Source organism: Podarcis muralis, chromosome 13, assembly GCF_964188315.1.
Source record: "Podarcis muralis chromosome 13, rPodMur119.hap1.1, whole genome shotgun sequence".
Lineage (NCBI taxonomy): Eukaryota > Metazoa > Chordata > Lepidosauria > Squamata > Lacertidae > Podarcis > Podarcis muralis.
In genome coordinates, this window is record NC_135667.1 from 33,610,881 (window position 1) to 33,626,920 (window position 16,040).

At 43.6% G+C, this 16,040-nt stretch overlaps 1 protein-coding gene across 5 annotated transcripts in view; it reads right to left on the reverse strand.

Moving 5' to 3' along the window:
- SKAP1 (src kinase associated phosphoprotein 1) overlaps positions 1-16,040 on the reverse strand; it is a 337,471-nt gene that overhangs the window by 301,572 nt on the left and 19,859 nt on the right. For all 5 annotated transcript variants that reach the window (XR_003709296.2, XM_028751958.2, XM_077917343.1 and 2 more), the window contains one exon: positions 10,626-10,731. Coding sequence is in view for 4 of the 5 variants with exons in the window: in XM_028751958.2 (XP_028607791.2) it covers positions 10,626-10,731 (106 nt within the window). In the remaining variant the exon portion in view is untranslated. The remainder of the gene's footprint in view (positions 1-10,625; positions 10,732-16,040) is intronic.

Below are 16,040 nucleotides of genomic sequence, written 5' to 3' on the forward strand. Positions count from 1 at the left end.
TCAGCGGTTTTGCTTAACTATGTACTCTTATTTTGCTTTGTAAGCTGCCTTGAGGTGGGGCTTTAGCTCTCAAAGGTGGTCTAAAAATATTTTAATATTTAAAAAAAGGAGTCAAATAATGAACCAGTTATCCACCACCATTACTGCCATTACTACTACTACTACTACTACTATTATTTATTATTATTATTATTATTATTATTATTATTATTATTATTATTATTACAGTGGTACCTCAGGTTACAGATGCTTCAGATTACAGACTCTGCTAACCCAGAAATAGTACCTCAGGTTAAGAACTTTACCTCAGGATGAGAACAGAAATCGCATGTGGCGGCAGTGGGAGGCCTTATTAGCTAAAGTGGTACCTCAGGTTAAGAACAGTTTCATCTTAAGAACGGACCTCCAGAATGAATTAAGTTCTTAAACGGAGGTACCACTGTATTAAAATGTGTATACCACCCTATTCCCAAAGATCCCAAGGCACTTCACAATATAAAATAACAATGTGTAGTTTTACATGCACTAGTGTGTAACAACTGGTCTCCCAAGTCTACACGGCTCCTGTAGGCCTCAGTTTCCTCTCACTCCCCGGCTGCAGAGCTACTGTTTGATGAATGCTGTGTGAGGGCAGAAAGCTGCAGCTCCCTCCTCCACTGCCTCCTCTGAAGGGTGTTTTTTAGTCACTCTTCCTGTGCGAACTCTTTCCTATCTCAAATCTTCCACTTTCCCTCAGAATCACCTCATAAGAAGAAACTCCTCCCTGTGGTAGCTCTTCAGGGCCCAAAAGGATTGTTCTCTAAGCAGCCTGCAGGGGGGGGCACACTTTACAGCCGTGGTTCTCAAACTTTTTACTTTCAGAATAAAAAAACCGCTTTCACCACAGCAATTTTTTTATTGATAAGAAATACATCATAAAGCAAAAAGAAACAACTCCTAGCAGTCCTTGATTTATAACAAAGAACACAACTACTTTATAATACGATCATGGGATATATGGAAAGTACAGGATAAAACAATGCAGCTTTTCCCGTCATTTCGGGGTCAAAATTCAGTGGTTTTTCTCCCATTTGCGGGTCAAAATTTTGTGGCCAGGATTGCAGTAGAAATTTCCCCATAGGAATCAATGGAAATTGTCCACTCATTATGCTAACACTTGCCTAATGGACAATTTCCTTAGAACACACTGTGTTCAGATAGCGAGACCTCCATGTTCACATTATTGGTATCCTGGATTACAAGGCATCAATTTTCTTTGGTACAAATTAGATATGAGCATGTGTAATAAGTCTTCTTCAGACTTTTCTTTTTCTACAATTCAACTCTGCATGGAGAGGACGCAGAAGTGACCACACTAGTTCTGCCCCCTCTGTCAATATCCCAGTCATCCTCCACAAGTTGAGATGGTGGCCATCTGCTGCCAGAAGCTTACTTTCCTCATGTAGACTCCCCACAAAATTTCAAACTCCAATTTCATGAGGCTTTATATTGGTCCTACAAAATCAACTTTCATACACTGCAAGTATCCCAGAAAAACCAGGACATCCCATTTTTTATCACTAGAGAATGATGGTCTTTCTGGTTGTCCTGATTTCGTGGTACAATACCCCCCTGAAAAAGCACTTTTTCAGAGTCAAAGTCTTGCACATTGCGTCCAAACATGTATTCTTGGACACTATGTCTGAAAAAACACTTTTGTGTTTGTGTTGTGTTGTGGTGGGAACAGTGCCGCAAAATTGCACAAGATCATGGCAACCAAAATGGCCGCTGTGTTATCATGATAAAAAAAACGGGGAAATTGTGCCCAGGAAGATGCCATCCCGGATTTTAGCTTCAATGTGTTTGGGGGTATGTGTTTTGTGCTCCTTCACAGCTCAAGTCCAAACTTTATGGCAGCCATAGTTGCCCTGTTTGTGTTTAAGTTCAAGCTGTAAAAAAAAAAGGAAGATGTGTGCAGGTGAGGAGTGCTGAACTTCGCCCCTCGCCTCACTTCTCAATGCTCCATCACTGCAGGCACTTTTCTCAGAGCCTAGCTCAGGTATAAAAAGTAATCCAGTGTGAGATGAAAGGTACTTCAAGCGACAAAATACATCTAAGAACAACAGAGGAGGGGGAGGGGGAGCTTCCCTCACCTGCACACACAGTGTTATTGAATTTAGTTCTTTATTTATTAGGAATATTTAGCCCACCCTTCATCTCATTCATCTCAGTGGATCCCAGGCCAAGGTACAAGATGCAGATTCCATAAAATTACATAAATGCAGTCATAAATCATAAAAACCAAATAAAACTAAGAACAGCAAAAAAATAATCACAGAAAAAGCTACCTACTATAGGTAATTACAGCACAGATACACTGAAAAATATCTCACTTGATTCTGAAATGAAAAAGGGTTGTATCCAGTTAAATTCTGCTCAGAGTAAGCCCACTGAAATAAATTAACCTAAGGTAATCTTGTCTAGCAGTTCGAAAGCACCCCCGGGTGCAAGTAGATAAATAGGGACCGCTTACTGGCGGGAAGGTAAACGGTGTTTCCGTGTGCTGCGCTGGCTCGCCAGATGCAGCTTTGTCACGCTGGTCACGTGACCCGGAAGTGTCTCCGGACAGCGCTGGCCCCCGGCCTCTTAAGTGAGATGGGCGCACAACCCTAGAGTCTGTCAACACTGGCCCGTACGGGCAGGGGTACCTTTACCTTTAATCTTGTCCATTAAGTTCAATGGGTCTACTCGGAGCATGACTAACATTGAATACAAACCAAACATGTTGGCATTTTCAAGGGAAGAGCATTCCACAAATGGAGCCTGTTTCAAATATAAATGAAGCAGTGACATGAAGAGAGAAAAATGGCTTCCCCATCAAACCTATTTTGCCCCCCAGGGAATGATAAGCCAACAGAGCCAGACCCAAGAATCATGTTCAACAGAATTCATCCAATCCAATTGCCAAGTGAAGGAAATGTCAGCTCTCAGACATACTAGAATATGAAAACCAGTGCTCCAGCTAATTAAAGGTAAAATCCAACTGGGCTAAGCAAAATGGGGTATTAAAACCAGAGAGCTCAGCTACCTGCCTGACCAAGAGGTCACATTCTTAAATACCACTTTTATCTTGATATCACAAGCCATCTGACTTAATGAGCTTCTTATTGCTAGGGAATTACTATTGCTATAGTTAAGCTAATGAGCTAAAGATTACTCTGAAATTTCTCTTTCCCATTTGCTCTCATCTCTGATTATTCAAACACAGTTTAGAAATTAAAATTACCATATACTTAGTTAATGTAAACAGAAGCTGCTTGGGATTCCCCATCCCTACTTTTTTTTTTTTTAAGGTGGGGGAGGTAACCTCTAGCTCCAATTAAGCTTTTAAAAAGAAAGAAGAGGGGACTGTATGTACCGGTAGATCTTAATTGAAACCAGAGCTCAGAAATGCTTCTGGTCAGAAAACATTGTTTCAAGACATCTAGGAGCCCCAGCAAGGAGAAGCAAATAGGGAGGGTGGCAGAAAAAGAGGAAAGGAGAAGGGGGTGCCTCCATACATTTGGCTCTGGTACCACCACATGCCAGCGTGAAGATTACCCTCTAAACAGAAAAACAGTTCCTCACCCATGGTTTAAGGGAAAGTAGTTATGTCAGAAGGAGCAGGGCAGGGCATTAACTCCCTCAGGGCAGTATTATAAAGTGTCATAAACCAAAGTGGGGAATAAATAAGATAAATTTTCAGGAGTGTGTTTCAAAAGGCCTGGACAATTATTTGCACCTGCCAAGGTCTAGCAACATTTCCTGAAAGTAATTTCAAGGGGCACAATGTGAAGGCAAGGACTCCTCCCCTGTGCCACCCTAGTGCACTTAGGAGCCCAGGGAGACAGAACAGAGAAGTATCAGGGAGAACCAAACGTCTTCTGAAAGCTCAAGGGAGATAAAGGGACAAAGGACACAGGAAGGGCACAGGGCGTGAAACAAGGAGAAATCCCTGACAGAGCTACCCTTCATGCACTTCTTCCCCCCACTACATTCAGATTCAGAACTACAGAAAGTCCAGTTCTACATTCTGATCAAACTTCACTCTATTTCAGTATCCAGTATCCAGAAGTTTCCCTCCATCTCCTGAAGATAGTGCCTAACTTTCAATTATTCACGGCAACCCGGGCTGTTAATTACACAGTCCCAAGTTGCTAAGTAAGAAAACCGGTGCTTAATTAGCCAGCAGGAAAGATTGATTTGGATACAGCGGGGCATCGCACAACGTTCTTCTGCAGGGGATACCCGGCTGTGACCTTACGAAGGATAAAAACACTCTGCCCACTTGAGTGAACTGAAAGGTGGGGGTTTAAAATCAGACTAGACTAGTTTAGACCAGTCTACAATGGCGAAAATGCGCCAGTTATTGCATGACCAAAAAGTCAGAGCAAGAGTATGCAGTTTAAGGTCTCTTTACAATGGGACAATGTGAATTTGAGAAACCCAGTTTGCATTCTCTGCACAATAATTCCACAATACAATCTATGCTGGTTTTACTTCAAACCCCTCTATAAATCCAATGAAGAGAAGCTGCAGGTACAGCAGAAATCAGGCTGCCATGTTAATGGCCCTGGGCACAAGCATGAGGTATATCCTAATCAGGACCATCAGGCTGTTTGGGGCAAACTATTCCCTTTACTTGGCCTGACATATATAATATCGGGCACAGGAAACTTCAAGCTGCAGCTAAAAGAAGAATCAGAAGCAAGCTCAACCTGCACTTCTGAAATTGTCCATCACTCCCCTGGCTTGCCTTTAAGCCAGGAAAGCAAAACAGAGGGGGGGGGGTTCAAACTGCACCTGTAAAAGAAGTTTGGTTTTTTTGTCCTTCACAGCCCAGCTTCAACTCAAGCGATGGATACAAAGGCATAACTGGGAGTGCAATTGAGTGATTGACAGGTGGCTCGGGTCACCCACCTGTCAAAGTGGCCTGCAGAAGCGAAGAAATTCATTATCCAGCTATTCCTTTCCCTGTCTTAAAAGTGACACACCATGGCAAGGTAGGTATCAAACGGAAACTCGGTGACCCTGAGGAAGTTGGACTCTCAGCCTGCGTTCCCAGTCCGTAATACGGAAATAAATGGGTTGGAACCCCCTAGACGCAATCAAAAAACAATGGGAGAATGACATAGGCTATGAGATTAACCCCACGCAATGGGCCAGAATGTGGTCTAAACCTCCCTTTAAATCCATATCTACGAAAAGAAAAGAACTCACACTGAAACTCACCTACAGGTGGTACCTAACACCAAGGAAACTAGCGCTAATACGCCCAGGAACCTCACCTAAATGCTGGAGAGGGTGCACCTCCACAGGCACATACCTCCACATGTGGTGAGAGTGTCCCAAAACCCAACTATTCTGGGCAACAGCCATACGAGAAATATGTAAAATAACTAAACAAGTATTAGATATCACCCCAGAATTGGCCCTACTAAACATCTTCCAAGACAACAACGCCCATTTACACCACAAAGAACTCATAACCCACCTACTTTCAGCAGCCAGAAACACCATAACCAGACACTGGAGAGACCTGTCAGGAGTAAGCATGGACCAATGGTACCAAATAGTATGGGAAACAGCCCTACTAGAAAAATTAACTAATAAACTGAAACTGACACAGGGACAAACAGAAGAAGACACCTTCACCCCGGTATGGTTCCCATTTATCACATACACAGCCCAACAAGACAATGACAATAATCCACCAACAGCATACAAATCAATATGGCTAACCTGATCCAAAACACCCACCCACCTCACTCACACACGAAAACAAAGATCACCACAGCCAATCACAAGCAAACAATCACACCCTAGGCCAACCCCAAACTCTCTCACCACCAAAGGAACACAAGTGAACAACACAAACAACGCTGACCCCAAACTCTACATACATTAAGCATAATAGAAACACCACCACCTGACCCCACCCCCATCCATCTTCCCTCCCTCCACCCCCTTTCTTTTTCCTTTCTTTTCTTTTTTTTTCTTCTCCCCCTAATGCCTCAACAAATGAAACGGATTTGTAAAAATGTTACATGGGGGGGGGGGGACAAGGCATTACACTTCTGTAAAACAAGAAAATCCTAAATAAAATATTTTTAAAAAAACAAAAAAAAAATGGGTTGGATCTAGAGAAGGTTCCTCCATCTCATTATCACTGTCAGAGTTTTAGTGTCTGTGGGGTAATAGTGCAATTCTGGTATTTATACCCACATAAGTTTGATTCTTAGTATATTAGATTCTACGTCTTCCCTTGACATACAGAGCCACACTACCTCCAGTGCCCACCTCCCTGTTCTGTCCATAGAGTTTACACCCAACCACTGCTCTACCAGGTTTCTCTTATTTCCTTCATGTCCTTTTAGTACAATGCATTCCAGTTTCCTCATTTCCCTTTGGCATTAACATTTGAACACCTGCTCACCAAATCCTTTCCCACGTGTCCTTTTGTGTCCAGTTTTCCTATAACTCTTTGGCTTCTTTAAAACGTGTTCTTGTTTCCTTTTGCACACTCATTGCCAGATTCTATCACATCTAGAACCGAGCCAAATATTTCCCAGCATATATTTTTCTAAGAAAATCTTGAAATCGTAAGTTTCCAATCTTTACAGCTGTGAAAATATGCCCCAGAGAACGTAGGCCTGGTGAAATCTTAAAAAGGTGGGCTTGGGCACAAAACAGTCAGCGAAAGAAAGCTCAGCACCCTGAATAGCCTTTGTCCTTCCTCATAACAAAAACAAACTCAAACAAACAACACCAATCACCATAATTCTTGTTAGTAAGAGGCAATACATTAAAATCACTAAGATTTGGGACATATTTCAAATATAAAGCTGGATCTAATCACAATGTATAAAGTTGATAATGGCACAGCAAGAAACTCGTCAACAAGGAGAGAGAGAGATTGCATAAAGCAGTTGATTAGGAGCAACATTTCTAAAATGAAATAGTCTATAGTTCTACCTTGTATGAAATATAACAAATACAGCCCAATATAAGAAGAATAAATTATGCAAAACATAAGCAAACTTGCTTAATTTAGTTTATTCAGGCTGGACAATTTTGTCTTTTATTGGTGCATAATTTCGATTTGGTGTTGTAATGCAGAGTATACATGGTGCATGACAATTCTTGGCTGTCCTTGACTTTCTAAGATGCCCCTAACTTGAACCTTTAAAAAAAAATGTGGACCCTCCTTACCCTTGCAATGCCCTGCAATTCCCACCAGGTGCTCCATTCTTCTAATCCCCCAACACGTGTCCTTCAAAATCTGCCTGCAATGGCATCTAATAGCTTGTGGAGGCGATGGAGGTGCCAATTAAATTAACAGCAAAACGTCTTAAGATTCCCCAAGTGACCCTGCCCTTCAGAGGAAATGCCACTTATTCCAGAACATTCTGGCTTCCATGTAAGACTCTGTCCCATATGCCAGTGTTGCTCCACATGTGGGCTTTGGAGCTGTATCCCATTCTTATCATGGAGAAGTATTTTGGTTGGACAAGCACTAGAAGGACCCCCTCATATAAGCAGGGCATGTATGAAGTGGTTAGAAAGCAAGGTGGGAGTGAGGCTGTAGTATGCAACATTGGAGGGAAGAGATAGAATTGACAGCTGAGTGGGAATGTACAGGGTAAGAAGAGAAGGAACAAAAAGATGGGAGGCAAAAGGGGCAGCAAGAGAGAAAAGGCCCTAGTGTGACCTTTATTTATTTAACATTTAAATGTAGGGTAAATACTATCACTATAAAATACCTATACCACACATATTCATTTTATATTATTTTCTGTCATAAAAAGCTTACAGTGGTGCCTCGCAAGACGAAATTAATTCGTTCCGCAAGTTTTTTCTTCTTGCGAGTTTTTCGTCTTGCGATGCACGGTTTCCCATAGGAATGCATTGAAAATCAATTAATGCGTTCCAAGGGAAACCGCCTTCAGACCAGGTCCGGGGACAGTCTCTCCCCCGACCTCTTCTGAAGGCTGGGGGGGGGGAAGGGCTTCTGAAGGCTGGGGGGGGGGGGGAACAAGGGCTTCGCTGCCGACCCCCAGCATTTTAAAATCTCACCGGGACACGGGGAGATTTTAAAATGCTGGGGGTCGGCAGCGAACGCTTCGCTGATCCCAGGACGGCAGACAGCTCTGCGCCGCCATCCCGAGCGGGGCGGGACTTAGCGCCCCGCTCGGGATGGCGGCACAGATCTGCCTGCAGTCCTGGGACGGCAGACAGCTCTGCGCTGGCATCCAGAGCGGGGCAGGACTTAGCGCCCCGCTCGGGATGGCGGCACAGATCTGCCTGCAATCCCGCGACTGCAGGCAGCTTTGCGCGGCCATCTGGAGCGGGGCGGGCTTCGCCCCCGGCTCCCGATGGCCGCGCAGAGCTGCGCTGATCCCGGGACGGCAGACAGCTCTGCGCCGCCATCCCGAGCGGGGCGGGACTTAGCACCCCGCTCGGGATGGTGGCGCAGATCTGCCTGCAATCCCGCGACTGCAGGCAGCTTTGCGCGGCCATCTGGAGCGGGGCGGGACTTCTCTGCTGTCCCGGGGAGATTTTAAAATGCTGGGGGTCGGCAGCGAACGCTTCGCTCCCGCCCGCCAGCATTTTAAGATCGCCCGGGGCAGCGGAGAAGTCTCCGCTGTCCCGGGAAGGCAGGCGGGGGGGGGAGCAAAGACTTTTGCCCCCCGCCGGCCTTCAGAAGAGGTCCAGGACCTCTTCTGAAGGCCGGCTGTGGGCGAAAGTCTTTGCTCCCGACCGCCAGCAATTTAAAACAGGTCCCCGGAGATTTCCCTATGGGCTTTCGTCTTGCGAAGCAAGCCCATAGGGAAATTCGTCTTGCGAAGCGCCTCCGAAACAGAAAACCCTTTCGTCTTGCGGGTTTTCCGTCTTGCGAGGCATTCGTCTTGCGGGGTACCACTGTATTTAAAAAATAAGAACAAGGCATTTTATCTTGCTATTTTAATGGCTTCTTAAAGCTTGTGGCCTGAGCTTGGCAAAGTGATCCACAGCTTGTGCTCAACGGGAGCATAGCAAAAACAATGTGTTCATTTCTCCATGAATCCTAACCATCTCTGCCCAGAAGTAAGTCCTGTTGAATTCAGTAGAGCTTACTCCCATGTAAATGGAATGAGGATTTCAGCTTAAACTAGGAAAATGACTTATGTGCAATGCAAGCCTTGCAACATATACATTAAAGTATTTACATTGCTACATAAATGCCTGCTTAACACTACGATCGATCGTTGTAGATGAAACAAAAGACAATGTGTATTGAACTTGTAACCTTGCACTTGATTTTTTCCCAATCCCCAGAATTTTTGAACAGGAAATGATCAGCTCTTTAAATGAATGAATGAATGAATGAATGAATGCTGAGCTACAGCAAGATTAAACCCTGCAATAAAGTTACCAAGATTTAAGTTATTGTACCTCCACAGCCAACGTACTATATGCTTAGTTCCCAGAGATTCCTGCTCCTAGGTAGCAGCAGGGGCACCAAACCAAGCATGGGACCCAGCTGTCACACTGATTCTCCAACGGCACAAAGGACTGCAGCCAGGATGGGGCTGTGGCCAGTGAGGAGTCCCTCTGAGCTTCTGGACCCTTGGGCCAGTGCCCCACCTGGCCCATTGCTTCAGCTGGCCCTGCTTAATGAGATAAGTTGAAACATGGATGTCAGGAAACTGACATCGGAGCAGAGTGGAGAGGCTAGGCTCCCCAATGATGCCGGAGAGGGAACCAGCACAGGGGTAGAGAGGGCTTCCGCTGGGGAAGAAAGGCAAGGTGACACCAGGAAGAAAGAAGGGATTGAGAGCTCTTCGGAGGGGAGGCTCCAAGACTCTTCCAGTGAGGTCAGTGAGGAGAGTGGAGGACCACCGATAGGCACGCCCACTCTGCGCAGAAGGCTGCCGCGCAGAGAGGCGAGAAGGAGGCTGTCCGTTAAGGAATTTTTATGTTGGAGGAAGTTTAGGAAACGCCCACTGACGGATTCTGCCAGCGACTGAAGCAGTCGTGCCCAAAGGGGGCTGCTCAGCCGGGGAAAACCCAACCGCCTCACGCAGTTTGGAGCAGGTGGAAGTTACACACAAGCAACCCCAATTCCCATGATAATAGATTTGCGGCAATCATGTGGATAGCATGGTGTGTGTCTATCCAGTTTTATTAGGAGAAAGGGTATGAGGGTAAGGAGGGCAACCTTTCAGTTATACCTTACCAACCATTTCCCCCAAGTGCTATTCTCACAACCAATCACACTACCCGAATTAGAGCTTGCTGTGGGAAGGGGGACATGAGGGTGAGTGAAGGAAGACTGCAGGAAACTTAAGCTGCAGTCAGGGCAATGTTTCTGCACTCCCTCCTTTTGCTGTTACAAAACAGATCCTCATTAACAGACGCATATAAACCAACATCATGTTAGTTTGGTCCTCAGAGTTCAGAAAAGCATAAAAGAACAGGTTCTACGTTCTTCTGCACTTTCAACTGAAGCATTCCGTATTTGGCCACAGTCAGACACAGAAAACAGAATTTGATAGATTTGCTTAAAAGAAAACTCAGAAAACTCCTACAGAAATTGTCCCCATACAACTGTTGGATATACAAACCTCTCTTTAAGTTGCTTTATATCAATCAAGATTGCATCCCTCTGCCTCTTCTCTGTAGCATTCAGGTTCTCATCCTGCAGCCCCTCCACCAGGTAATCTTCAACATCTGTTTAGAGAGATGTGGGGAGTAGTTGCAAAATTGGGAGAAGGAAAAATTAGGCTATTAACAGAAACATCAGACAAACTACCAGTTCTACAAAGCAACAATAATTTCACAACCTTAAAAGGTGATCCTCAGGGTCCCTTCCAACTCTACCGTTCTATGATTCTATGAACTGTGTTGTAAAATTCAAAGAAATACTGTAACATTGAAGGACAACTGTTTTTCAATTTGCATAATGTTCTGGAAGGTGTGAAACGTGTAGCGTCATATTAAAATGTACACTGTCCCATCCCTAAAAGCAGCCCTAACTTCAATGCTTCTACAGACCAGTGACAGGGTGCATTGTAATAAAAACACCAGTCACTTCTGCAAATTTCCACAAGCTACAGCCTTTCCCTCCCAGTCCCAGTTCCATTTCCAGAGCCATCTGCCATGTCCAAAGCACCAGGAAATGAAATAGAAAAACCAGGCCATAAAGTTTCAGAGTGGAGTAGGAAAAGAAGCATGTAAACTGCTCAAATTTAAGCTGTTTGAGATTAAGTTGCGTTAGTTTTACTGCTCATCTGTGATGTTATAAAATATCAAGAAAGAACACAGACAAGCCAGCAAGTTTGGCTGCAGATATTTTGCAAACAGGAAAAGAAACAAAAATATATAAGGCTAGAGAAAAACCAATATTAATGCCGAAACAGTCAAGTAGTTACCACCTTGGCTAAACTTAGTGTTTAATTTGAGATAGAGTGCTTAATTTGCAAAGAGGGGTTGTTCAAGGGAGGGGGAGTATTGGTTTGTTTTGTTGTGGTTCTTTTTATTATGCATTTTGTGTTTTTATCTTGTATTTTTATTCTGTGAACCTCCTTGAGATCTACAGATAAAGGGTGGTATACACATTTCATAAAGAAAGAAATAAGTGCCACTATCTGAATATAAAGAGCATTGTGGAACATTAAAGACTAACAAATTCATTATAGCATTCATAGACTCAAGCCCTGTTGCACATATCATACGTATTATGTTGACAGAGGGAACAGGGTATGGGATAGGCCTCAATTGTTTCAGCATGAGCAGTTATCACAAGAGCTAATGCCTTGAACCTTTTTTCTCACACCAGGGCTCTGCCATGGACTACTGGAAGAAACAGCATAAAGACTGCCTTTCAGGAGTCCAGAGATTTTCCTCACTACTGAGTATACAAAATTCATCCCCCATACACCTGCTGGGTTGAAGTGGGAGGCTTCCATGCAGCTTCGAGACCCAGCAACTCTCATTTTATAAATTAATCCACTTTAATACTCTGATCATGTTACAAACTAACTCTCAGTACAAAAGAAAAAAGAAAAATTGTGAATCCACACATGCAGAAGATCAATTCAATCTAGCTCCCTTATTTCTGATCTGTGTTTTCTAAATGATATGATCGCTTCTGACGACACATTAGGCCGACGTGGCAGTTGACTCAAGAGCCTGTCTTTCTAGCTTGCATAGATGGAACGTACCTTCCCTATCGGAAGGCCTAGAGACTCTGCAGATTGTTAAAAGACGCAGCAAGTTTGATATAGGGGAGCGTGACACGCAATTAATCTCCATTCATAGCCTGCTCTGCTTGTCAGGAAAGGAAGGCTCCTGCTTTAGAAGGGGATCCAAAGACTTCAATTAAAAACAGTCAGCTAACAAGAAAATAATCTAAGCTAAAGGAAAGGTGGCAGGTGCCGAAAATGAGTTGTTTACGAGAAATGTCAGCTCAGAACAATAAAGCACCAAGCATTTTAAAAAAAAAGTGAAGCGAGCCGACTGCATCACAGCCTCAAATCTAAAACAGGAGAGGAAACCCACATATTCAGCAGGGGAAGACAACCGATTCAAATAACAAGGTTTCATTACTCTGAGCCAAAATTATTGAGTCTTTACTTTGGCTTAGCTTTTAAAGGCTTAGCTTTTTAAAGCTGATTTTCGTGCCTTAGCCCCAGAACTTGTGGAATGATATGAGTGCCTTTGAGCATGCGAAGAGTCCTTTCTTCAATATAAATTAAAACGCAGGTGCCTGGCCACAAAAAGCAAATTGCAGGCAACAACTCTCAAAACTCATTTCCTATCAAGTGTTTGGAACACCAGGACATGCCTATAGAAAGTTTTCGTTTGTATTGCCGGGAAGAAGCAAGCCAAGGGATATAGATATTTAACAGATGAAACTTTTCCAGGCACAGGGAGTAAGTGGTAGGAAGAATTACATCCGCTAATGACTATTTATCCAACTGTAGTTAAAGACACAAGATGGGAGTAGAGCCAGGAAAAGAGTAAGATGGCAATTTTAAATAGCTGTGGAAATGAGATGAATGGAGTGGAACACAATGCTCAGAGCTACTTTTCTGACTACACATGTTGTACAGCTGAATTCTAAAAACAGATTCCAAAATAGAGCTCTATTAAGTAACCCAAGAATTGAAATTATTTCCTGGGAATAGTAAAGGCTTTGCTGAAGAAATAGTTGGGGAGAGTGGGCTTACCAGTCTTTTCCTATCAAGCACTGAGGCCACCAACTTCCTTTTCCCCCTTTGTGATACCATAGATTTAGACTAAGGGCAGCAGGATACAGCGGCAGAGCAAGCCAATCGGGTGCCTGGGGCAGCGCGTGTCCAGGGGTGGGGCCAGCCACCTGCAGGGCAGGGCTAGCCGGGGTAGGGCACTCTGCGGGGCCTCCAAGCCACCGTTTGGGGCAGTGTGGAGCCTGCGTGCCCCCAAGCCACTGTGCCACTCCCAGGAGAGATGCATGGCTCAAACGCGCTGCAGGCCCTGCGGTGAGTGCTGCCCGGCATTTTGTCACCCTCCCTCAGTGGTGACACCTGGGGCGGCCTGCCCCTACTGCAACCCCCTTCCTCCACCCCTGGCAGGATAGTGACTTTTATCCACTGCTTCCCAAGCCCCAAACCTTACATCCAAGCCACTTTGACCTGAGGTTCCCCCACATATTTAGTTCAGTATGACCAAGCAGCAGAAGTGCTGAACTTACTATTTTAAAAAACAATTCTAAAATGCCTCTTAGTGTAACAATGTGTTTGTGCATGCAAAGCACACACAGGCATACATATATGGCAAAAAGCCAGCATATTTCATGTACACAGAGATATCATAGCTCACTTCTTATTGTCAGGGGTGCGCTGATTTTTTTTCTCCAGGGAAATATTTACACAGACACATGCCAAAACCACCACCTGTACAATGCTTTGTTTTTCCTCATGCGATTTAATAGTAAACTCAACACAGTGAGCACAGAGGGTTAAAGCACATTCTGACACGCAAAAGGCCGGAGAGTCAGTCCTCAGCATTTCTAGGTGGGACTGGGATAGACCCCTTGTCTAAAACCCTGGAGAGATGCTGCCACTTAGTGTAGACAATACCAAGATAGGCTGACCAGTTATCTCATTTGGTATAAGCTTCCTGTGTGCCTTTCCTACAATGACAACGGTGGTGCTCCATCTGCAACACACTGTTTCCAAGGAGGTCTGCCACTGGCCTGCCTACCCGTAGCTGTTAACGTTTCCCTTTTTTAAAGGGAAATTCCCTTATTCCGAATAGGATTCCTCACAAGAAAAGGGAAAAGTTGATAGCTATGTACCTACCTTCTTAAGTTTAAGGAGTAAAATGATCCTGTTTGTCCAGACATTTAACTTCTAATGCTGGTTGAGTCAATTGCAAAGGTTGCTCTCTCCCTGTCATTTATGTGAACAATTTATATATGCACCACTTGACACCCTATAGCTTCTAAATAGTGTCTGTAGTTTCTAAGTGGTAGTAGTACACATTTAGGTTTTTGTATGAATTTTATAGCAATTTTACTGGTAAACTGTAAACTGCAACTGCCTGAGTGGCTTTAACATAGAAATCCTCCAGTCTGGTGCTGTTTTCATTTTTTGTTTTTTACAGGTGTATTCTACAACATGCCATTCATTGACACAATAATAGTGCATTTATAATGGTGGATTTATACTGGATCGTCCACACATCATTCTGCTTTATTGTTTTACGATGCTTCCTCAATGTTACTGCATTACTGCTGCTGAGAGAGGCACTCGTGAACCATAACACAACAAAAACAGGAGGGAAACTTTAAATATTTGTGGTTAAAAAAAAAAGTTACAGGATATCAGCAGGAAGATATGGGACACGCATAGACAGGAAACAAGACAGCATGTTTGCCCCAAAAATTTTGCAAAGAGCAGTAAAAGCAGAATTGCGTATAACCATCGTGATGCCATAAGAAACCCAAATCATGTTGTTGTTGTTGTTGGCATCTGTCTGTCTTTTGAGACAATGGAGGTTGTCTCCAAGGTAAAGTCAAATTGCTGGAGAATCACAGCACTTGCTGTGGCTGCAAAAACCGGCGACTTGTAACTGCTGCCTTCAGCGTTGTTTTTCCCGAGTTAGCAGCACTCAAGTGACCTCTCCAGGGCACAAGCCTGGGTAGTGTATATGGAAGTCAAGGGGTGCCCAGACGATTAGACCTCCCTCTCAGCCTCACTGATGTGGTCCAAAGAAAAGCAGAGCAAGACATTTGGCATCAGCTTGGCTGCAGGAGTTGCTGGAAGGGGGTGTACAAGACGCCATCCAACTGTCTAAGGGACTCCATCATGAATGCACAATAAAATAACATATGGATGCCTTTAGAATGCAAGCTTTAATCACTAGACTGATATCATCTAATGCTGTTTAGTCTGCAACTTACTTATTTGGGTTATTTTTGTTGTAATACAATACTGTAGAAGTAAATAAGAAAAATATTCAAGATTTGTGTTGCCTGCTAAAAACAAAATGTAGCTTTTGTAGATCTTCATGCTTCCTTTGACATCGCAAGAGGTTATACAAAGTGATTTTGCAATATGCACTCTTAAATGGGCAAATTATGATTTGCTTAAAAATGAATCACTAAAGCGTTCTAATTTTAGCAGATGTTCACACTTCCTTTAACAGCTTCGAAAGGAACCTGTGCTGAGATTACATATTATATTATAAATAAATATATAAATTAAGGTAGCTTCCAGGCAACCTGTTTATCAAGCATTCGTCATGATTTGTTTGTGGGAGGAGGTTATATGACATCAGCATTCATTCCAATTTGTTTGCAGGAAGGTTATTATCATCATACACTTTCCAGTGTATTTTTCTGTCACATTTCTTACCAAAAAACTCAGATTTCAGGGAAGAAATGTGTTTGCTGTGCAAGAACACAATATCCACTTTAACTGAGTAACCTGGATTTACTAGGATACTACTGAATCTACCACTCAGTGGATTTGTAACTGGCTGACTGACCGAAC